This window comes from Thamnophis sirtalis, unplaced genomic scaffold, assembly GCF_051295495.1.
Source record: "Thamnophis sirtalis isolate CommonGarterSnake01/CBP01778 unplaced genomic scaffold, rThaSir2_p1.2 scaffold_5, whole genome shotgun sequence".
Lineage (NCBI taxonomy): Eukaryota > Metazoa > Chordata > Lepidosauria > Squamata > Natricidae > Thamnophis > Thamnophis sirtalis.
Genome location: NW_028261385.1, coordinates 12,427,254 through 12,452,587, shown reverse-complemented (window position 1 = coordinate 12,452,587; position 25,334 = coordinate 12,427,254). Strand labels below are relative to the sequence as shown.

The 25,334-nt window shown below is 43.3% G+C and overlaps 1 protein-coding gene across 1 annotated transcript in view; it reads left to right on the top strand.

Annotated features, from left to right (window-relative positions):
- Window positions 1-25,334, top strand: part of MYO5B (myosin VB) — a 331,539-nt gene that overhangs the window by 86,284 nt on the left and 219,921 nt on the right. The window contains exon 2 of the mRNA XM_087715323.1: window positions 10,993-11,103. Coding sequence (XP_087571449.1) covers window positions 10,993-11,103 — 111 coding nt within the window. The remainder of the gene's footprint in view (window positions 1-10,992; window positions 11,104-25,334) is intronic.

The window sequence follows — 25,334 nt, the reverse complement described above, 5'->3', positions numbered from 1 at the left end:
GATAACTTTAATTTACATTCTAGCTTTCAACTTTTGATCTTATAAGGGACATGATAATGTCACTGAAATGATGGCAATCATGATAAATATGAGGACTGTGTCAAACTCCTTGGAAAAAATAATCAAATATTTTAAAAAAATAGTTTTCAGTTTGGAGCAAAAAAAAGACAAGAAAAGTAATTTTCCTATTCCTTGAAGGGATCACGTGTGCAAGGAGATAAGTGCATTGCATTAAAAAATGTTGGAAGGAGAAAGATTAATAATATGAAAGAAAGCACAATGCATTCAGGTTGCACTCCTGATATTTACATCCAAGGATGGTGTTGGAGTTTCAATTGGAACTGAGATATGTTTGAGGTCCATGCAAATGGTATTGTAGTATTTGTTTGTTTGTTCCTCCTGGATGAACCAGCAAGATTAGGAATAATGAAAAGACACAAACAACTCAAAACACTAAGTCTTTTGTTAAACTGACTATGATTGCCTTCATATACTGAATTACAATTCCTCACAGCCCCAGCTAGTCTGCTCAATGGTGAGGGATGTTGGAAGTTTAAGCATATTAGAACTTGCTTTTCTATTTTAAATCACAAAATTTGGAATATATACCTTGTGTCCCTCCACTTCATTCTTACTCTAGTTTGACAAGAAATTGTCATTGAGTTTTCTCTGATCATGGTTTTCAAGCCAGGTACAGATCTAATAGGCTACCCAGTTCATGCTGAGCAAAATGTCATGGAGTTGTTTAGCAAATGCTTCATTCCTATCAAGATATTATATTCAAAACATTCCCACAATTTATTAAACAAGCTAACCAATCCCAAATGAAATAAGTTTTATTATGGACAAACCCATGCTGACTTCTAGTAACCGTTGCATTGTTTCAAGGTGTTTTCAGTCAAACTGTGTTATAATGCTCCAGAGTTTTGCCATTAATTTAGAAAACAGCTATTGTCCTATCTCAGGTGTGTGAAGTGCTACTCTAATACACCTGGAGGAATTAAAAGGGCTGGAGAGCAGTTTGTGGGAAACTACAGCCTTTTAGAGTAAGAAAGACTGGGGGCAAGCTGATCTACTACAACTTAGTAAGTTTGCAATAATTAGTACAGAGAAAGATCTGACAAATTCTTCTTAAAAAAAAGGGGAAATTCTGTGGCACTTTTAAATCTGAAATTCAGACCCAGTTAAAAAAAACAGCCCATCTTTGCGGAAGCTAATGGAAAGAACTCGAGTCAGGATACTGAATCAAACAGAGGCACAGTGGTATGCCTCCTTGGAGGTGAGTGCTTTTGACTCCACAGATTCCTATAACAAATTGCTTAATTTATTCCTGCTAGTAGTTGCTCTACGACAGAATTGTTTGAGAATTACCACTTATCAATGTTGAGAACTGAAATACCAAGCTATAGGAAGATGCTGAAATGGTTGGAGTCCAGTTACTCGTCCCAGCTTCTGACAACCTGGTAACCTAGCACATAAAAATGCGAGTATAAAAAATAGGGACCATCTTTGGTGGAAAATTAACAGCGTTCCGTGCACCTTTGGCATTTAGCCATGCCGGCCACACGACCACAGAGATGTCTTCAGACAGCGCTGGCTCTTCAGCTTTGAAACGGAGATGAGCACTGGCCCCTAGAGTCGGGAATGACTACCACATATATGCAAGAGGAACTTTTACCTTTTTATCTTTAGGGAAGGTAAGTGAATCCTGCCGCTGCTCCCTGACCTTTAGAGCCGAGGTGGCGCAGTGGTTAAATGCAGCACTGCAGGCTACTTCAGCTGACTGCAGTTCTGCAGTTCAGCTGTTCAAATCTCACCAGCTCAGGGTTGACTCAGCCTTCCATCCTTCCGAGGTGGGTAAAATGAGGACCCGGATTGTTGTTGGGGGCAATATGCTGACTCTGTAAACCGCTTAGAGAGGGCTGAAAGCCCTATGAAGCGGTATAGAAGTCTAATTGCTAATTGCTAATGTTAGCTCTTGAGGAATTTAAACCCACTCTAAAGATGCATTTAGTGTCAGAAACTGTTCTCTCTTCCTCATTCCTCTCGAGAGTTGCACTTAGAAACTGGGAAGCATCAACTGCCTTAATTTAAACAGTTACTATAGGTACAGCTTAAAGGCTCAAACTGAAGTGTTTTGTTTTTGTGTGCGTGTCGTATTTCACAAGGTGTTGTTACCTAGACGTTAGGGCAAGCTTTTATCAATGTGGGCGTACTCTAGAAAATCTACTAATTCCCCTTTGAGAAAGGTTTATTCTTAAAGTGCTCCAATATACTTTGTAAGTACTTATACTCATTTTGTAAGTACAGTACAAATAATTGGAGTTGGATCCATGGAGAGTAGAAGTCTGTTCTTTTTTTCTTTTTTTTTAAGGAGATGAACAGCAGAGGATTTTGACACTTCTGGCACCTGAACAAAACCCTTTTAATGGGATTAGCTTGTCAGGAAAGATTCTACCCATCTGGCCATCAAGGGAAACAGAGACAATACAATGTAAGAGGGTGGATAGGAAAAACAGATTTTCCTCTGTAATAGGCCCAGTTTTATGGAATTCTACCCTGCAGCAAGCATGGGTTGCTCCCGGCATTACTGCTGGTTCGGTGTGCACGCAATTTTGCCTATAAATAGGTCTGTGTTCTGACCCCCCCCCTCGTCCCACACCAACACACTCCAAGCCAAAGATAGGTTATGGCATTTAATTAACAGAGAGACAGGTCCTTGGCAGCAAACTGACACAGACAAGCTTGGGCAGCAATCCAGTACAGATAAGCTGTGGCAGCAATCCAGCCTGCCAAGCTCACAATAATGTTCTCCAACATTAGTTCCTGTGTTGACTTCTGCAAAAGGGGTATGTGTACAAGCAGTCTTTTTATAGTCTGTAGAGGAGCCTAATTACCACCAGCTGAGTACAATTACCTGCTGTAACTGCGCAACTGTTCCTTATGCCTATTAGCTCTTCGATGGCGTGCATCCAGGAACAACTCACTGCTGGACTCAGGCTCACTGTCCCTTGTCTCCTCCCCACTGGTCCAAGGCTCAGGCACCTCCTGGTGGCCAACCAGCCTCTCTGCGCCCTGCTTGGAGTCAGAACCCTATCCAGGGTCCTCCACATCCTCCAGAGCCGACTCATAGGGCCCTTCGCTGTTGGAGTCTGATGGCAGCTCCAATGGCTCCTGCTGGGCCACAACAGTGACCATTCGGAGTTACTACAGCATTGAAAAAAGAGATGGATGGCCTTTTTTCACACTTATGTCTATTGCAGCATCCCCAGGGTCATGTAGTCCAAATGTAGATGCTTGGCAGTTGGTTCAGTGTCCCAGGGTCATGTAAATCCCCTTTTGTAACCTTCTGACAAGCAAAGTCAATGAGGAAGCCAGTTTCACTTAACAATTGCAATGAATCACTGAACTGTGGCAAGAAAAGTAGTAAAATGGGACATAACTCACTTAACAAATGTCTCAACAGAAATTTTGGGCACAATTGTGGTCACAAGTCGAGATCTACCTGTATAAAATACACCGTTTCCCCGAAAATAAGACCTAACCGGAAAATAAATCCCAGCATAATTCTTCAGGTTGCCTCTAATATAAGCCCTACCCTCAAAATAAGCCCCAGTTAAGATTGTCAGCCAGATGGATGCATTTAATACCGTATTTTCCTGAAAGTAAGACCTAACCAGAAAATAAGCCCTGATGCATCTTTTGGATCAAAAATTAATATAAGACCCAGTCTTAGCCCTACATGGCTTAGGACCTGGATATCTGGGAGACCGCCTCCTGCCACATACCTCCCAACGGCCGATAAGAACTCACAGACTGGGCCTTCTCCGGGTGCCGTCGACCAGACAATGCCGGCTGGCGGCTCCTCGGAGGAGGGCCTTCTCTGTAGCTGCTCCGACCCTGTGGAACGACCTACCCGTAGAGATCCGGACCCTCCCCACTCTCTCGGCCTTCCGAAAAGCCACTAAAACCTGGCTACTCCGGCAGGCTTGGGGCTGTTGACTTCAGGAATGAGGTCCAGCCCCACCCAGATTGAGTGTATGGTGCGTTGTTTTTAAATTGTTTCTTTTTAAATTGTTTCTTTATTTTAACTCCTTATAACTTTTTCTGTAAGCCGCCTGGAGTCCTACGGGATATAAATTTATTAAAAGTTAAAGTTATTTTCGGGAAAACATGGTAGAAGAGGTTACGTATTGTTTTTTACAACCATCTTTTCACCAAAAAAAGAGAACCCATTCTATAACTTTATTTCCCTTCAGGTACTAGATGATTTCCCAGGCATTGGAAAAGCACTTGAACATTGAAACATTTGAAAAATAATATTTAGCACTAAAGCTAGAACAAGGAGAGTCCTTGGTGGCCTCTGAGCTTAGTTGTATTTATGCAGACATTTCATTACCAATTTAGTGAGCATCATCAGTGCTACTAAGGAGTGGGGTTTGCTCTCAGTTTATATTCTAGTGGCTTTCTCTGTCAGTGTTGGTGAGACTGGTCTTGGAGTTTTTCCTTTAAAATTAGAATAATAAGAAATCCTGCCAATCTTAGCTCATGCAACCTTTTCTCATCTTCCTTCCTAAAATATTGTAAAATCTTAGCAAAAGAACTGTAAGATTCTCTGATTTTTCATTAAAAAAACAATTTTAATCTGGTGCCTTTAAAAATAGTCACATATAAATGCAAGGTTAATAACTTGGGTGGAAGGAAAAATTGTTTCATGTCTATTTTGTTTGACAGCGCATTGGGAATTTGGAAGGAAATATTGCATGTGAAAAATTGTGCGCCTTTTTATACATTGGCCCGGAAATGCACAGTTTTGTGAAGCAATATTCCCTATTGATGTGATTGTTGCTAATCTCATTTTTGTACACACTTTCGAATGGTGGAACTGCAGTGGTGGGATTCAGCCAGTTCGCACTTATTCGGGAGAACCGGTTGTTAACTTTCTAAGCAGTTCGGAAAACCGGTTGTTGGAAGAAATCTTATTTTGTTTTTTTCCACTTTACAGAGCTAATTCTGTAAGGAAGGCAAGAAGGAAACATTCTGGTGTTGTTTTTAGCCTAATCTTTATTACCCTGCTTACAGAAACTGCCTCTCCTGTTAACCCTTACCATATTGTAACAGATAAGGCAAAGCCTCCATCGATATGAGTGACATTGAGTTGGCCACACCCACTGAGTCACATGACTATCAAGCCCCACCTACCCAGCTGGTCATTAGAGCAGAGAACCGGTTGTTAAATTATTTGAATCCCACCACTGTGGAACTGGGAAGGAAAGTTCAGAGGCACGTAAAACACAAAGGATATCTTTCTCCCAGCTCACATAATAATTCGGCAAGTAAGAATTAGGCAGTTCAGTCGTAAAACAGCATGAATTAAATATAGCTTATCTCTCTGGTCTGTACAATTGTGCAGTAATATTTCCCTTTGGTGGAATTAAAAATACTTACAATATTTCATGGGAATGTTTGGAGGATTTATATGGTGGGGAAGTTTTGTACACATAAATTAAAATGCGAACTACTGTACTTTTCTCCTCCATTAGTTTTAGTGATGCTGTTGCTAATGGCTGTTTCTACATAGGTAGTCCTAAGATTTATAGCCATAACACAACCTACCCATTATGGTCATAAGTTGTAAAGTAGGTCACCACATGACTGGAGCAGTTTTTACAAACTTTTGTGGCAGGTGTTAAGCAAACTGGGTGATCGATCGAATGAGACAATGTCTGTGGTAAAGTGAACCCATTATTTTGTAACATTGGGCCATTTTTGGCTAAAAGCAGAAGTAAATGCTGTTGTTCTGTTAATGTATATCTATATAAAAATGGCTCTGTGTGTGTGTGTGTGTGTGTGTGTGTGTGTGTGTTTTCCAGCATAACTCTGGAACACTTCAACATTTCAACCAAACTTGGTACACAGATAACTTACTCTCTGGAAACAAATACGGTGGTGGGTAAGACACCCCTAATACCCCTCAGTGTATGTGCGTTCTGTTAAGATACAGCCTGTTGTGCCTTAAAATGGCTTCTACTATACTGCCTTAAAATGGCCTCTACTGTACAGTGCAGTGGAGTTGCCATGGTAACGGTTTCACAGTACTCCACAAGGGAGGGTTCCCTCTGGTAAGTGGAAAAATCCAACATTAGAAATTACGCTTCTGGAAGGACAGGGAAAACATTTTTAACTAATTTAATTGTCGACGAAATCAGGGCTCAGGGAGAAGTTGCTCTTCCCATCGCCTCTTCAGGAATTGCGGCGACGTTAATGGAAAGAGGGAGGACAGCCTATTCTGCAGTTACACCGCTTAACATAGCCATTTCACAGCAATTTCTAGACTGTCACTCTATGATTAAGCACATAGGGGAACTCGGAGCTTGCAAATTCTTCAGTTCTGTTTCCCAGAGGAGAAAGTTGTACCTTATAAATTGTGAAGTGGTTTGAGGCTGAGGCTGTCATAATTTTAAACTGTTGTTAAACAAAGTCAACAACTACCTGCATTTTTAAGATCTCACTAACTACAAGTAGTCCTCGACTTACAACAGTTCACTTAGGGACTGTTCAAAGCTACAATGGCACTGAAAAAAGTGATTTATGATCCTTTTTCACACTTATGACCATTTCAGCCTCCTCACAGTTCTGTGATTTACATTTAGCTGCTTGACAACTGACTCATATTTATGACGGTTGCAGTGTTCCAGGGTCATGTGATCCCCTTTTGTGACCTTCCCACAAGCAAAGTCAGTGGGGAAGCCAAATTCACTTAATAACCGGCTTAGTAACTTATCAACGGCAGTGATTCACTTAACGAACGTGACAAGAAAAGTCGTAAAATGGGGCAACAGTCACAACAAATTTCTCACATAAATTTGGGCTCAATTGTGGCCGTAAGTCAAGGACTACCTGTACAGTCTTATCAGATCTGGGTTCACCCAAAGCCGAAGTAATCATGATTTGGTGAATCAATCTAACAATCTGATTTGCATGTATAGGTAGTCCCTGATTTACAACCAGTTGCTTAGAGACTTTTTGAAGTTACGACCGATGCGAAAAGGGGGACTTATAACTCTTATTCCAAGGTCCAACAGTATAACCCCCTCCACAGTCATGTACTTCTGATTTTTGGCAAAATCATGCTCCTAGAAAACCATAGGCAAGCTCCCTTATGGTCAGACTACCTGTGGTTCAAACCTACAATGATCAATTTTTTGTTGTTGTTGTTAATTGCGAAGTCGTGTCCAACCCATCCTGACCCCATGGACAACATTCCTCCAGGCCTTCCTGTCCTCTACCATCCTCTGGAGTCCATTTAAGCTCACGCCGACTGCTTCGGTGACTCCATCCAGCCACCTCATTCTCTTCCGTCCCCTTCTTCTTCTTTCTCCCTCAATCGTTCCCAGCATGAGGCTCTTCTCCAGTGAGTCCGTCCTTCTCATTAAGTGGCCAAAGTACTTGAGTTTCATCTTCAGGATCTGGCCTTCTAGAGAGCAGTCAGGGCTGATCTCCTCTAGGACTGACCAGTTTGATCGCCTTGCAGTCCAAGGGACTCACAGGAGTCTTCTCCAGCACCAAAGTTTAAAGGTCTCAATTTCTAAATCACGTTAATCCAAAAGCAAATTGTTCGCATTCCAGTGAATTGCCTACTTATTGTCAGATTTACATTTTTAGTCTCTCATGGTAAAAATTAGTAACTTCATTGTTGATTTATTTTAAAAGTTCATTGTTCCTATTCTTTCAGGGTTACATTATGGGGCAGGAGCCACAGAAGGTAAAGGGCTATGCGTGGGAATTAAATGAGCCCGGTGTGAGCTATAAATGTCAAGATTCTTTCATGGCAATTTTTCCTTGTATAATTAGAAGTAAGAGCATTAACAGCGTCTCAAGAGCTTGGAAGTATTGATTCAGGTTGTCATAGCAGCTTAGTTTCCTTCCCCGATTCTTTCCCTCTTTTCTCTCCTTATTTTCAGGAACATTTATTTACTTGCCTTCTTCCTCACATTTACATGGCTGCCCGTCTCACAAAAAGTGACTCTGGGCAATGTACAACAATCAGTAAAAGTAATAAATAATAAATAAAACACACAAAATAATAAACATATAGAAAACATTCAAAGGGAAGAAACAATGCAATAGCAATAGCAGTTAGACTTATATACCGCTTCATAGGACTTTCAGCCCTCTCTAAGCGGTTTACAGAGTCAGCATATCGCCCCCACAGTCTGGGTCCTCAGACTGAACCACAATGAAGCCATATCCGCCTTATAATGACTTGGTAAGACCACATTTGGAATATTGCATCCAGTTTTGGTCACCCTAATATAAAAAAGAAGTTGAAACTTTGGAAAAGGTGTAGAGAAGAGCAACCAAGATGATTAGGGGACTGGAGGCTAAAACATATGAAGAATGGTTGCAGGAATTGAGTATGTCTAGTTTAATGAAAAGAAGGACTAGGGGAGACATGATAGAAGTCTTCCAGTATCTAAGGGGCTTCCACAAAGAAGAGGGAGTCAACCTATTCTCCAAAGCACCTGAAGGCAGGACAAAAAGCAATGAATGGAAACTAACTAATCAAGGAGAGAAGCAACTTAGAACTGAGGAGAAATTTCCTGACAGTTAGCAACAATGAATCAGTGGAACAGCTTGCCTTTAGAAGTTGTGGTTGCTCCACCAATGGAGGCTTTTAAGAGACTGGACAGCCACTTGTCTGAAATGGTATGGACTGGACTCTCCTGCTTGATCAGAGGGTTGGATTATAGCAATAGCAGTAGACTTATATACCGCTTCATAGGCCTTTCAGGCCTCTCTAAGCGGTTTACAGAGAGTCAGCATATTGCCCCCAACAATCTGGGTCCTCATTTTACCCACCTCGGAAGGATGGAAGGCTGAGTCAACCCTGAGCCGGTGAGATTTGAACCGCTGACCTGCTGATCTAGCAGTAGCCTGCAGTGCTGCATTTAACCACTGCGCCACCTTGGATTAGAAGCCCTCCACGGTCCCTTCCAATTCTGTTGTTCTCTTTTTCTGTATTTTAAGAACATCTTCATTTCCCTGAGACCTTCAGGCCTCATGGCACAACCAGATCTTGAAGGACTTCCTGAATGGTTAGAAGAATGGATTCAGTCTGACATAATGTGGGGGAGAACGTTCCATATGATGGAGAAGGTTATTGTTGTTGGTTATACAGTCAGCCAGATGTTTAGACTGTATTTAGCATTTTTGTCCATCTATGGAGTCCTTCCCAAGGACCTGGAGTGGGTAGATGTTTTTGTTTGATGACATTAAAGATATGGTCGCAGGGTATAAGGTGTTCCAAGTAAAACTGCCTTTTGCAATTGATGGGTAAATTTGTCGGTGCCGATGATGTTCAAGTGGTGCTCCAGATGTTTTGGGATTGCACCCAAGGATCCTATGACAGTTGATACAACCTTTGCTTTCTTTTGCCACAGTTGTTCTATTTGTAATTGCAGGTCTTTGAACTTTGTTATCATCTCCGTTTCTTTCTCTTCTATTTTGCTGTCTGCCAATACAGCAATGTCCATAATCCGTATCCGTATATATGTCATTATTATTATATTATCTAACAATGGCTTTATTAAATTAGTTTCCTTGCAATAGATTTGGATAGTTTGATTAATGTTACAGAATTCCTACTGCTCCAATTATCTCCTGCCATATAGAATGGGGATATTTGCTAACTTAGTGTTGATTTAGTTATCAGTAGTCTGGAAAACTTAAAAGGGGATTTATATTGAGATATACCTACTGTATTTTTCGGAGTATAAGACACACCTTTCCCCCCCCAAAAGGGGGTGAAAATTTAGGTGCATCTTATACACTGAATGGAGCCCCACATACCCCCACCAGAGGCCAAACACATGAGGCATGGAGGCAGGGATAGTCTGTGATAATCCCTACAACCTGCTGAACAGCTGTTGGGGGGGGTACTCTGGCAGTCCGATCCACCTGCCAATCAGCTGTGCTGAATCAGGCTACAATAAATGCTGAAGCTGACCTGGCTGGTCAGAGTTTGCAGCAGCAATTACATTCAGAAAGCACAGTAACTGATTCAGCAGGATTCAAAATAATAATAATATGCAATACAATACCAAAAGCAGGTTTTCCAAGGTAGCCATAAATACAAGCAAAACACAAGCAGTTTCACTTTCAGTTCTCAGCTAAGCAAGGCTCCTTCCTGTCTCCTTGTTGCTCACATGGCAAATACTGTTTCTGAGTCCAAATAGCCCTCATTGGCTAACTTAGTTGCTATGCCTATTCATTGGCTGATCTTGTTACCAGGTGTCAGCTGAATACCATGGATACTGGTAGGCAGAGTCAGAATTTGTTTTCTTCTTATTTTCCTCCCCAAAAACTAAAGTGCGTCTTATACTCGGGAGCATCTTATACTCCAAAAATATGGTATATTGAGAGCAATATGTACTTTGAATGACAATATTAAATGATTTATTTGTTGGGGGGACTTTTCCCCATAAGCACTAGGCTGGGGTACCGTTAAAGTTCAGGAGTTGACAGTTACAGGTAGTCCTCAGTTTACAACAATTTATTTAGTGACCGTTTGAACTTACAATGGCACTGAATGAAGTGTCTTATGACCATCTTTCACACTTACAACCGTTGTGGCATCCCAGTGGTCACGGGATCAAAATTCAGACGCTTGCCCTGTCTCATGTTTATGACGGTTGCAGTGTCCTGGTGTCATGTGATCCCCTTTTGCAGCCTTCTTGCCAAGCAAAGTCAATGGGGGAACCAGATTTGCTTAACAACCATGTTACTAAGTTAACGACTGCAGTGATTCACTTAACAAACATGTCAAGAAAGGTCATAAACTGGGACAAAATTCTCTTACCAAAGGTCTCATTTAGCAACATAAATTTTGGGCTCAAATACTACCCGTATTTCCTTTGTCGGCCTGTGTTCATTTCCCGGTGCTCAACTTATTATTTTACTTTTTCTCTTGTTGTTTTTCTCCCCTTATAGTATACAAGAGTATGGATTCCTGACCCAGAGGAAGTCTGGAAATCAGCCGAAATCATCAGAGATTACAAAGAGGGGGATAAAACTCTGCGCCTGAAACTTGAAGATGGCACGGTAGGCATTTGGCTTGTTCGTTTGTTCTATAAATTTTTCTCCTTTGTGAAGTTTTCTATCACAGGCCTATCTTTTGAATAGTAATTTGAAGGAAGGCCGGGAAAGCAATTTGATGGTTAACCAGCACTGAAATTTTAATACTGTAATTCTTCCCGTTGGCAGAGATTCCTAGAAGAGACGTAAACACATTTTAAAAATGAATAACGTTGAACCTATACTGTATATAGGGAAGTGGAGAGTTAAAGCCGGTGTATTAGTCATTGCCCATTTCCATGGTGTAATTATTTTTTTTTGCAGGTTTTTTCCCCTTGCAATTTGTTTTCTTCGACTGTAAAAGCCCGTGCTTGTGATTCTGAGTAGGCCGTGCTTGATCCAAGGGCTAAGCTAATTGTTCATTTATAAAACCCTCATTGCACCATATGCAGGAAAAGAGTGTCAGGCCTGGAAGCCATATTTTGCAGTGGGCCTTCAGGCCTGCCACATTCGATCAAGGGTGACATTCAATTTTTTCCCCTATCAGTTCTGTGGCCGTGGCCAGGGCCGGAATTAGATGAAAAGAGGCCCTAGGCTATTCCACTTATGAGGCCCTTTCACCTCCCATTTTTAAGTTTGTAAATTACATGAGAGAAAATAAAATACATCATTACTGTGATATATATCAATATATATCAATATATATTGCTGGCCTCCCGACGGAGGGCAGCTCTGCACTGCGACAAAGGCAGCGAGGCCAACCGCCTCCCCTGCTGCGCTCAGCTGCCTGACTCGCCCCCCTCGCCCCCACCTGCCTGGCCGCTGGTGGGCTCCGCGTCGACGGGGCGGCTACTGGGAGCGGCCGCGCCTCTCGCCCGACCGCTGGTGCCGGGAACGGGGGCGGGCTTCCCAACTGCTGTGGTGCTGGAACGATCTTAACCAATACATTTTTATGTTTGTTTATTAGTCATATGCGTAGAATTTCTCCTTATTTTCAGTTCAGTGTTTTAGTGTTCACTGTTTTTAGAATAGTGTAATTTTAATTTTGCTAACAATTTGAATGTAGGCCCCACTTGATCTTGAGGCCCTAGGCTGAAGCCTAGTTAGCCTATAGGAAAATCCGGCCCTGGGCGTGGCTTGGTGGAGGGGATTCCTTTGACTTAGTGGGCGTGGACAACTCAATGTCACTTGTGGCCACACCCACTCAGTCACAGGACCCTCCACTAAGCCACGCCCATGGAACCCAGTAAGAAAAAATATGTGTATGAACATGAGAAAAGCTCATAGTGAATGCTGTGGTAGAGAGAATCCGAATGTTTCTCCCTCCATTCACAGCGGAGCTGCTGCTCCCTTTATGGTCCCCCCCCCCGTGACTACCTTAAAGGGACAGGCTACAGCAACTCCGCTGTCAATGAGGGAGAGCGGCAGGAAGGGCCAATCGAGCGGCTGGAAGAGATGAGCAGCAACTGGGCGACCGAAGCGGGGCCAATCAAGGGTGATTTCTACTGGTTCAGGGAACCAATTCAAATCATCCCTACTGGTTCGCCTGATCTGGTCGAATTCCACTCCTGAATTTGATGCTGTTGAAAACTGGGAGGGGGGATTATATGGAGTATGGGAGTTATAGTCAAAATAACATTCCTTTCTCAGAGAGTCAAGGACATTTTGCCCTGTACCTGGAGTGGTGTGACTGGGAGGCATCTCCAGGTGGGATGTTGCTTGATTGGATCATGTGATGGACATGTGGGTGCTGGGCAGGGACTTGAACTTTCACTTGGGTGGGGAAAACCTGGAAACTTTCAGATTCGGGTTTTCCCAGATGTGCCAATATGACATCTCTAATAAAATGGAACTTTGAGGAAACTTAAGCCTGGGAGTCTTCTTTCGTTGGGAGTCTTACTTGGAACCCTGACAAAGAGATTCAGTGTTTCTGAGAATTGTTGCCCAATTGCACTCAGTTGAATCACTATTAATATTATTTTATCATTAGACTCAATGAGCAATGTTAGGGCGGGTCAAATCTTTCAACTTTCAATTTCCAAACATTAGGGACGCTCCAAAGTTGTGACATGCCTTGGGGATGTAAAGATATTTTGGTTACTTTAACATCATTTAGATGTGCTTGGTAAGCAACAACGTAAATATCATAACTTTTCAACATTTTGTTTGTTTCATTTGAGCATTATTATGAGTGGCCGTTGTGTTTTCAAGTCACATCCTTTAAGGCAATTATTTTAAAATGTGGTTCATGTTTAATAGTTTGAAGAGGATGCAAGCATCAGTTAAGTATTCAACGGCACCTGTCATCTGTGGATATTGTGCTGGCAACTTTTGTGGTTTGAATAATTGGGCTCAAATATAACAGATACCTATTGCAAGAGCCGAGGTGGCGCAGTGGTTAAATGCAGCACTGCAGGCTACTTCAGCTGACTGCAGTTCTGCAGTTGGGCTGTTCAAATCTCACCGGCTCAGGGTTGACTTAGCCTTCCATCCTTCTGAGGTGGGTAAAATGAGGGCCCGGATTGTTGTTGGGGGCAATATGCTGACTCTGTAAACCGCTTAGAGAGGGCTGAAAGCCCTATGAAGCGGTATATAAGTCTAACTGCTATAAATATCTATTCCGTCTCACCAGTGACTCACTGGGCTGAAACATATCCAACAGCAGTGATTGAAATAGAATATATCATAAAATATTATCATTTTTAAAATTAAAAAATGCCAATAACTTCTGAAAAAAGCTTAATGTTTTTGCTTCTGATACCAACAAAAGGCATTGATTTCTTTAAGTTGCCAAATTGGAAAAAAAAAACACTGATCTAGAGGCTAGACGTTCTGAATTGCAAGGACCGTTTCCCCGCAGATGAATGTAAAGCAAGTCCCAAATGGACTGGCAATATGAACAGAAACTTTGCACCTGTGGGATTGGATGCTGTTTGTCATGGATCATTGTCACCGGCATCATTTGAAATCCCAGGGTTGTGAAACCTTGGCACACTTTGCGTCAAACTATATTGATCAGGAACCCAGCTCTTGGATGGTCTTTTTTCCCCAGCCTTCCACATAAGGAACAGATGTAGATTATCATTATGGTTTCTCTGCCCGCTCTTAAATCCACGTTCCAAAAATCCAGTCTCTTTTTCAGATGATTCTGTACGTGAATCACCATGGGTGGAAGAGAATATTTTTGAAAGAAATCTTTAAGGGTTAATTGCTATGTCTTTGGATGTTCCTGTCCTTCAGACCAGGGGTGGGATTCAGTCGATTCGCACCGGTTTGGGCGAACCAGATGATCATTTTGCATCTGGTTTGCTGAACTGCTTGTTGCAAGGACTGGCTGGCCACGCCCACTCCTCCCCACTTAGTAGTCTCCACACAGCCCATTCATAATGCCAGATAAGAGCAGGGCCTACGCGGAAGCTCTGGAAGGGTGAAAAATGGGCCTCCTGAAGTCCGGAAATGGGCATGTTTCCAGTCTCCGGAGGGCCTCTAGAGCCCGGGGAGGCCATTTTCACCCTCCAGGAGGCTTGGGGAATCCACCGGAGCCTATGGGGGGTGAAAAAAGGACCTTCTGGAAGTCCGAAAACTGGCATGTTTCCAGCCCCTGGAGGGCCTCCGGAACCTGGGGGAGGCCATTTTTGCCCTCCAGGGGGGTTGGGGAATCCTCCGGAGCGTGAAAAATGGGGCTTCCAGAAATTATGGAAGTCCAAAAACGGACCCGTTTCCGGCTTCCTGAAGCTCTCCGGATCCCGGGGGAGGACGTTTTTGGCCTCCAGGAGGCTGGGTGAAAGCGCCCCCCCCCCACTTTGGTGCAGGAAGCCGAGTAAGCCACACCCACCATGGCCAGGCCCATGGGCAGAGAACTGGTTGCTAATATTTTTTAATCCCACCACTACTTCAAACCATTAGTTCACTGGGATTCTACCACCCCTCATTAAATGGGTGTGAATTAATTAATAAAGGTCATATGAATTTGAGCTGTCCCTGAATGCAGGCCAGATCCTGTTCCCCCAAAAGGTGACTGGAATTCCTGCTGCAAGTACTAACTGGGTTAAAATGGTCATATTTAATTCCCAGCTCTCTAGAAATTTCAGAGCTTGCATAAAATAATGACAAACCTGACTCAACCTCATATACTGTAACATACGAGATGTAATCTGGCTCTGATAATTAAAATGCAATCAAGCTGTTCCACAAAAGCAGAGTTTTTTTAAATAATAAAAAACTGTATAATCATCACTTTCACTACTACTATTTTAGCATAATCTACGTGAGCCTATCAACCCACTGTTTCACTAATTTAAACAATTGACCCAGTTCTGTGATATACCTTTAGAATAACAGAATAACAGAGTTGGAAGGGTTCTTGGAGGTCTTCTAGTCCAACCCCCTGCTCAAGCAAGAAATCCTATACCGTTTAAGACAGATGATTGTCCAATCTCTTTTTAAAAGCCTCTAGTGTTGGAACACCCACTACTTCTGTAGAAAAGTTGTTCCACTGATTAATTGTTCTCACTGTCAGGAAATTTCTCCTTAGTTCTAAGTTGCTTCTCTTCTTGATAAATTTCCATCCATTGCTTCTTGGCATATAGACCATGCTAATTTGATAGATCCTGCTGATTTGGGAGGCCATTTTCCTAGACTTTAAAATTATGTTGAAAATCAGGACACTTCAGGCTTAAAGGCAAATAGGTGCACATGAAAGGTAATCCCTATCTGAAACTCATTAAAGCAACTGTGTCTTTCCCCAGAAATGAAACAAGTTGGGCTTAGTCCAAGGCAAGGGATATTTGACCTAATGCAATGCTGAAGGATACAGCATGCCTGCCTCCATGTGTTTTGAAACATTTTTCAGACTTTGAATCCGAAAGACCAAATACTGGGTAACATGCTGTATGCACATAGCTGCTAAATAAGACATTTATTAAAATTTATTTATTTAAAATTTATTAAAATCCTTTTCTTCACTAGACTAGCTGTTCTGACCCCCTCCTCCGTCCAGTAACGAAAGCCAAGATGAGCTTAATTAGAATGTCCTTTAATAACAAGACTAGAATCTTGATGGCTGAAAGCCAAGCAAACAAACAGATAAGGACCTTGGCAGCAAGTCCGACAAACCTTGGCACCAATCCAGCCTGCCAAGTTAGTTACGTTCTCTTTAGTCAATGCGTTGACTTCTGCAAGAAGGGCGTGTCACAAGCAGTCTTTTTTATAGTCTGGAGAGGAGCCTAATGACCATCAGCTGAGCGCACTTACCTCCTGTAATTGCGTAATTGCTCCTGAAGCCGAGTAGCTCTTCGATGGTGTGCATCCAGGAACAACTCACTGCTGGCTTCTGGATCACTCTCCCTTGTCTCCTCCCCACTGGTCCAAGGCTCAGGCGCCACCTGGTGGCCAACCAGTCTCTCTGAGCCCTGCTTGGAGTCGGAACCCTGTCCAGGGTCCTCCACCTCCTCCAGAGCTGACTCGCTGTCGGAATCTGGTGGCAGCTCCAACGGCTCCTGCTGGGCCACAACAACTAGCCATGCCTAGTTCCTGCAACCGTTCATTGTATGTTTTAGCCTCCAGTCCCCTAATCATCCTGGTTGTTCTTCTCTGCACTTTTTCCTGAGTCTCAACATCTTTTTTATAGTGTGGTGACCTTAATTAACTCATTGTACAGGAGGCTGGGAAAATTTTATTACAGTTTCCAAGATTCTGCATTTACTCCACCAAGTATTTAAAAACACCTTTGCTTAAATACCTTGGGATCTTTCCCAACTGCTTGACACTTGTCAGTAAGAAGTTGAAAAATTACAAGGATTTTTAGGTGAAAAAAATTAGAAACAATCCAGAAATAAGACATTTATTAAAATTTATTTATTTAAAATTTATTAAAATCCTTTTCTTCACTAGACTAGCCATGCCTAGTTCCTGCAACCGTTCGTCATATGTTTTAGCCTCCAGTCCCCTAATCATCCTGGTTGCTTGACACTTGTCAGTAAGAAGTTGAAAAATTACAAGGATTTTTAGGTGAAAAAATTAGAAACAATCCAGAAATAAGACATTTATTAAAATTTATTTATTTAAAATTTATTAAAATCCTTTTCTTCACTAGACTAGCCATGCCTAATTCCTGCAACCGTTCATTGTATGTTTTAGCCTCCAGTCCCCTAATCATCCTGGTTGCTCTTCTCTGCACTTTTTCCTGAGTCTCAACATCTTTTTTCTAGTGAGGTGACCTTAATTAACTCACTGTATAGGAGGCAGGGGAAAATTTTTATTACAGTTTCCAAGATTCTGCATTTACTACACCAAGTATTTAAAAACACCTTTGCTTAAATACCTTGGGATCTTTCCCAACAGCTTGACATTTGTCAGTAAGAAGTTGAAAAATTACGAGGATTTTTAGGTGAAAAAATTAGAAACAATCCAGAAAAATATAAAGGATTTAGGCTCACACAGACCTGCTCTTCTAATCTACGATCTTGACCAATTTATCACCACAGAGAGATGCTATAAGGCTGAATTATAATGAAGAAGTTGGGAATTGTCACAGATCTTAATAAATCTCATCTAGTTCGTAGGTTATAGATTTCATTTCCTGGGGAATTTTGTTTATTTTCATTTTTCCCCCCCCCTGCTTCTCCCAGGAAGTCAACATTTGTTTCTTGATCCAGACCTTCTGTGCTGGGTGAATTAAGAACTTTATCCCTTAGTGCTTTTTAATTATTTATGTTTTATTTTAGATCATTCTCTGCCCTGAGTTTCTAACGTGTAGAAAAGTGTCATATAAATTGCAGCAGTAAATAACTCACGTATGACTGAAATACACAGAGGAGCTGTGGTTAGGATCAGACCTCAGTTCATAGCTGAAGGAACATTAAACTGGCACTGCGGACAAGCATGCTCCACGGAGCTTTGAGAATAAAATGCACTGGTTATAATAAGCAAAATATTATAGTTGGCCGTAAAAAGGAAGCCCAATAATACAAATTAGGAAATATTTTCTTTTCATTTGAAACTGCCTTCACATCACACTGCCTTAGGTCACTTTCCATGTGTGCAAATAATTGTGTGTACCTATCTATAAACGCACACCGTCAGTTTAAAAAAAAAGGAAGCCCTTTTTTAACACGCACAAAACAAAAACAGTGGGAAATTATGCGCTGCGCCCCTGGCATTTCCAACATCTGGATGGCCAGATGGTAACACTTTTTTTGGCTCTGTTTCAGTTGAGCAGCTGTGACTTTAAATTGAGAAAACTTCATGATATGTTTTCTTTTTATCCTGAAACACCTTTACCGGTCTCCCAGAGTGTTGCTTCTATTCTTTAAGGAAATGAAAAGAGGGACATAATAATTTAAATTAGGACAGAGGTGGGTTCCTACCAGTTCGCACCTATTCGGTAGAACCGGTTCATCAAATCTACCGAACCGGTTAGAAGAGGTTCCACCAGTGGACCCGGAAAGCAGGTCACACCTACAGAAGAGGTTCCAAAATTTTTTTTGAAACCCACCACTGGTCCTTGGATATGATTATTCTACTCTATCATGCTCCTATTTATAAAACTCAGTGCCTCTGTGAAAGGTAAGGATGACTACTGCGTTTGTGGTGCAATCAGAACATTGCGTGTGTTGAAGTTGTTTTAACGCAAACCAAAGATGCCTTTTAAAAAACAAGTTTACATCCTATTCTTATGCATGCCAGTGCTGTGTGTGAGGTAATTTAAGGTGGTTCTGACAAGTGTCGTCGACATCTTCATATCCGGTCACATGGGCGGCAAGCCACTCCCATCCGGTCACATGGGCAGCAAGTCACTCCCACAAAGGAGGCCACACCCACAGAGTAGGTTCGAACAATGTTTGAAACCCACCACTGAATTAGGAGGATCCAACCTTGGCAATTTTAAGACTTGTGGGCTTTAACTCCCATTCTGGGAGTTGAAGCCTACAAGTCTTAAAATTGCCAAGATTGGAAACCCTTGATATAAAGCAACAGTTTCGGTGTTAAAATGAATTTTGCTCAATTTCTTCTGACCGGTAGCTCCCTCAAACAGAAAGAGGCTGAAAATACCAGGATGTGTTCTTTAGAATATAGAGCAGGGGTGTCAAACTCGATTTCATTGAGCGATGCATTACAGTTGTGTTTGATCCTGGGGGAGCCGGGCGGGTGTGTGTGCCCAGCTCCACATCACTCGTTGAGGCTCTGTTTTCAGCCGTGACGGCCTCCTGCAGCCTTCTGACAGTGAAGACAGAGCTTGGGGAGACTAAAACGGAACCTGGGAAGCCGTGTGTGGCCTTCTCGAGTTCCATTTTCACCGGCAGAGGGTTGCAGGAGGTCGATGCGGGCGGAAACGGAGCCTTGGAGGGCCGCACACAGCCCTCCTAACATCCGTTTTCGCTGGCAGAGGTGCCGTGGGCCAAGCCTTCTCTGTTTCCAGGGCGGGTTCACGGGCCAGATCTAACCACCTCACAGGTTGCATCTGTCCTGCAGGCCTTGGGTTTGACACCCCTGATATAGAGGATTTGGTCAAGTAGAGGACCATAATAGCGGACTGTAGCCTTGAACGGGTTTTTTCCCCCATCTCCATCCCTGCCATGTTGCTAATTAGTTTCTTAAAGCCAGTTTGTAGAATCCTGACTTCAGTAAATTCAGTAAAAAAATCAAGGGCTGAATAAGAAGGACAGAAGGTTGGTGGCTGGGTTTGTCCATTGTGCTAAGCCTTAATGTGGGCTTGGTTTTGGTTTGAACTCTGTCACTCTGGTTTATTCTATGAACCCTGATGAAACAAAAAATTGGGGCTTTGGTGTGACTTGAGAGCCACCCATAGACCTAAACCCTACAGTAGCTTGGCTTATTGTTGTATGCCAATGCAGACTTTGGGCCAAAGGAAATTGTGTTAACATCAGTTTGTAACTATGTTGGGATGGAGTTTGGTAGAATTTAGACATTTTCTGGATTAAGTGGTCCATTGGTCCTCCAGGAAAATGAAGTGAGAATAGCAGCTCAGCACCCTTCCCCTTCCCTGCCTTTCCTGCTTCTTTTTCTCCTTTCCCTTTCCCTTTCCTTTCCCTTCCATTCCCTCCTTCTTTTTCCTTTCCTTTTCTTCCCTTCCATTCCCTTCCCTTCTCTCCTTCTTTTCCCTTCCCTTCCATCCCCTCCTTCTTTTATCTTTCCTTCTCTTCCCTTCCATTCCCTCCTTCTTTTTCCTTTCCTTTGCTTTTTCCCCTTCCATTCCCTTCCCTTCTCTCCTTTTCCCTTCCCTTCCATCCCCTCCTTCTTTTATCTTTCCTTTCCTTCCATTCCCTCCTTCTTTTTCCTTTCCTTTGCTTTTTTTCCCTTCCATTCCCTCCTTCTTTTCTCTTCCCTTCCCTTCCATTCCCTCCTTCTTTTATCTTCCCTTCTCTTCCCTTCTCTTCCATTCCATCCCCTCCTTCTTTTTCCTTTCCTTTCCTTCCCTCCCCTCCCCTCCTTCTTTTCCTTTTCCTTTTCTTTTCTTCCCTTCCCTTCCCTCCTTCTTTTTCCTTTCCTTTGCTTTTCTTCCCTTCCCTTCCATTCCCTCCTTCTTTTTTCCTTTCCTTCCCTCCCCTCCTTCTTTTTCTTTTCCTTTTCTTCCCTTCCATTCCATCCCCTCCTTTTATCTTTCCTTTCCTTACCTTCTCTTCCATTCCATTCCCTCCTTCTTTTAGCTTTCCTTTGCTTTTCTTCCCTTCCCTCCTTCTTTTTCCTTTCCTTTGCTTTTCTTCCTTTCCCTTCCCTCCTTTTCCCTTCCCTTCCATCCCCTCCTTCTTTTATCTTCCCTTCTCTTCCCTTCTTTTCCATTCCATCCCCTCCTTCTTTTATCTTTCCTTTCCTTCCATTCCCTCCTTCTTTTTCCTTTCCTTTGCTTTTTTCCCCTTCCATCCCCTCCTTCTTTTCTCTTCCCTTCCCTTCCATTCCCTCCTTCTTTTATCTTCCCTTCTCTTCCCTTCTTTTCCATTCCATCCCCTCCTTCTTTTATCTTTCCTTTCCTTCCCTTCCATTCCATTCCCGCCTTCTTTTTCCTTTCCTTCCCTCCCCTCCTTTTTTATTTTCCTTTCCTTTTCTTCCCTTCCATTCCATCCCCTCCTTCTTTTATCTTTCCTTTCCTTACCTTCTCTTCCATTCCACTCCCCCCTTCTTTTATCTTTGCTTTCCTTTTCTTCCCTTCCCTCCTTCTTTTATCTTCCCTTCCATTCCCTCCTTCTTTTATCTTTGCTTTCCCCTTTCCCCTTTTTTCTCTTCCCCTTCCCCTTTCCTCCCTCCTTTCCCCTTCTCTACCCCCCCAAAAAAAAGAATTTCAAGGTCTAATCCTCCACTTTCTCCCACATTGTGAGTCCAATGCTAACAGAGCCATCTCTGCCCTTTGTTCGTGTCCTGGCTCATACCAATTATAACAGCATCAACAATTAGAAATCGCTTATTAGTGCAAAAAATTGCTGGGGTAGCTGGTCTCTTAATTGTCAGGGCCGGCAGAGGTTGTTGTCAGGGTTATGATTTGACAGGCTGCAGGAGGGTGGCCAGCTTGTGCCCCTGACCACCACCCCTCCCTGACCAAGGTCAATGTCAAGGTAGTTTTGCATGTCGTGTGAATGCCATCCCCATTTCTGGGCTGGAATCAACAGCCCCAACAAGGTACAAGCCTTTTAGAGTGTTCTTATTTTCTCACCCTAGTTCTGTCAAATGTATTCCCTTCATTTTGCTTTCAGCTGAGTTGACAAGTCACTCCCGTTTATTAGATTGGGTATGATGGACGTAAGACAGCCAGAGCAAGCGGGCACACATGAGCACAGAGTTAGTCCGCGCCGAGTACAGAAACCAACGTGCCAAAGAACATTGAAGCCTGCTGATGCCAACAGCCTCGCCCAACCTGGCACCCACCCAGGTTGCAATTCCTCAGGTTCCCCATTAGCATGGCGGAAGGTTGTCATTTCTAGCAGGGCCAGCCAAGATGGCTTTTGGCAACGGTAGGATAAAAAGTAAGGTCAAGTTGGAAACCTGGAAATTGACATGCAGATAGGTGTCTCCTCGTAAATTTCTTGGCAACAGCATAAAGGTGGTTGGTCAGCACAGGTTCCATGGCGGTTACATCAGGGGTGAAATCCAGCAGGTTCTGACAGGTTCTGGAGAACCGGTAGCGTAAATTTTGAGTAGTTCGCAGAACCAGCAAATGCCACCTCTGGCTGGCCCCAGAGTGGGACGGAATGGAGATTTTGCAGTATCCTTCCCCTGGAGTGGGGAGGGAATGGGGATTTTGCAGTATCCTTCCTCTGGAGTGGTGAGAGAATGGAGATTTTGCAGTATCCTTCCCCTGGAGTGGGGTCGGAATGGAGATTTTGCAGTATCCTTCCCCTGGAGTGGGGAGGGAATGGGGATTTTGCAGTATCCTTCCCCTAGAGTGGGGTGGGAATGGAGATTTTGCAGTATGCTTCCCCTGGAGTGGGGAGGGAATGGGGATTTTGCAGTATCCTTCCCCTGGAGTGGGGTGGGAATGTAGAGTTTGCAGTATCCTTCCCCTGGAGTGGGGTGGGAATGGAGATTTTGCAGTATGCTTCCCCTGGAGTGGGGAGGGAATGGGGATTTTGCAGTATCCTTCCCCTGGAGTGGGGTGGGAATGTAGAGTTTGCAGTATCCTTCCCCTGGAGTGGGGCCGGAATGGAGATTTTGCAGTATGCTTCCCCTGGAGTGGGGTGGGAATGGAGATTTTGCAGTATCCTTGCCCTGGAGTGGGGAGGGAATGGAGATTTTGCAGTATCCTTGCCCTGGAGTGGGGAGGGAATGGAGATTTTACAGTATGCTTCCCCTGGAGTGAGGTGGGAATGGGGATTTTGCAGTATCCTTCCCCTACCACACCCACCAAGCCACACCCACCAAGCTACACCACACCCACCAAGCCATGCCCACAGAACTGGTAGTAAAAAAATTGAATTTCACTACTGGGTTACATCCAAGTTGAAACCAAGGTGGACTCAAGGTGAAGTCAGCCACAGCCTGCCACAAAGAAGAGGGGGGTCAACTTATTTTTCAAAGCACCAGAAGGCAAGACCAGAAACAATGGATGGAAACTAATCAAGGAGAGAAGCAACGTAGACTTAAGGAGAAACGTCCTAAGAGTGAGGACATTTAACCAGTGGAACAGCTTGCCTTCAGAAGCTATAGGTGTTTCATCACTGGAGGTTTGGACAACCATCCATCTGAAATGATATAGGGGTCTCCTGCTTGAGCAGGGGGTTGGACTAGAAGACCTTCAAGGTCCCTTCCAGCTCTATTCTGATTGATTACAGAGACAATTTATTGACAGCAGGGTTTCTCAATCTTGCGAGCTTTAAGATGTGTGGACTTCAACTCCCAGAATTACCCAGCCAGCATTGTTAACAGCATTGTCATAACTTTGAACGATCGCTGTACAAATGGTCATAAGTCAGGGACCATCTGTATGACTAATTGTGTTCCTAGACCTGGGTATATTTCAACAAGGTAAGGCAAAAAGTACATTTAGCCTCTTTGCAAATGTTTTAGTCCAGTGGTCCGGAAGTGATGAGTGATGGGTGAACAAATGTAGCCTCTCTTCTACATGTAGCATCATCCTTTTTTAAAAAAATGGCTGAACAGAGGTATGTTTGTATACATACAACATATATACAGGTAGTCCTCAACTGACAACAGTTCATTTAGTACTGTTCAAAGTTACAGTGGCACTGACTTAGCGAATAAGCAATAGCATTTAAGAGCCAAGGTGGCGCAGTGGTTAAATGCAGCACTGCAGGCTACTGCTAGATCAGCAGGTCAGCGGTTCAAATCTCACCGGCTCAGGGTTGACTCAGCCTTCCATCCTTCCGAGGTGGGTAAAATGAGGACCCAGATTGTTGGGGGCAATATGCTGACTCTCTGTAAACCGCTTAGAGAGGCCTGAAAGGCCTATGAAGCGGTATATAAGTCTACTGCTATTGCTATTTAGACTTCACAGTACTTTACAGCCCTCTCTAAGCGGTTTACAGAGTCAGCCTATTGCCCCCCAAAATCCGGGTCCTCATTTTACCCACCTCGGAAGGATGGAAGTGTTCTGACCGAGGCTTCCCAAGAGCCTGAAGCAAATTCCTTGTCCCGACAAAAATCTCTTTTATTAATTTGCTGTGAATTCTGCTCATTCACATCCAGCAAAGTCTTTCAAGGGAGGATTTACAGTCACAGACCTTATCTGGCTTGGAGAGCTGACAGGCTGATGTCTGCAAAACCTGGCATGGAGTCTCGGAGAGTCACCAACCAATTAAGTGAACTAATTGTCTCCTGCAAACTCCACTCCCCTTTCGCTCCACTTTTATTTCCTCTGGGAGGGGCCATTCATCATCCACCTGTGGCCTTACTCTCAAGTCGACCCCTGTTCCTTAGTTTTTCCCTTCGTCTGGCATCTCTGTGCATGCGCACACTGGGAACAGGCTCCAGCTGTTTGTCTGCCTCACTGATGTCTGCCTCCGAAGGCAGCTGATAACTGGCATACCGCTCTGGCCCCCTCCCTGCCTCCGACCCAGAGCCCTCATCAGAGCCTTTCTCAGACTCCAGGACTGGCCCATGTTCCTCCCCAACCTCCTCACTGTCTGAATCAGTTGCCAGCTCTGCTGGCTGCTGGTGGGCTACAACAGGAAGGCTGAGTCAACCCTGAGCTAGTGAGATTCGAACTGCCTAATTTCTGGCAGCCGGCAGTCAGCAGAAGTAGCCTGCAGTAGTGCATTCTAACCACAGCTGATCATATGACTCACTTATGATCATTTTTCACACTTACGACCATTGCAGGATCCCCATGATCAATTGCTTTCTGCATGGTCAATTGCTTCAAAGAGATTGTGAAACATTTGCCCTGAGTCCAGGTGGTCCCTGACAGTTCGTTTAGCGACCGTTCATTTAATGACCCTTCAAAGTTACAACAGCACTGAAAAAAGTGACTTACGGCCGTTTTTCACACCTATGACCATTGCAACATTCCCCAAGGTCACGTGATCAAAATTCAGATACTTGGCAACTGACTCATATTTATGATAGTTGCAGTTTCCCGGGGTCACGTGATCCACTTTTGCGACCTTTTGACGATGGCAAGAAAGGTCGTAGAATAGGGCAAGACACTCCCTTAGCAAATGTGTCGCTCAGCAGCAGAAAATTTGGGTTCAATTGTTGGCGTACATCACGGATTACCTGCATTAAAAATTTAGCTGGTGAAAAGCCAGCTAAAAGAAACTCTCTATTAAATTAGAGAGCTCTAATCTAAT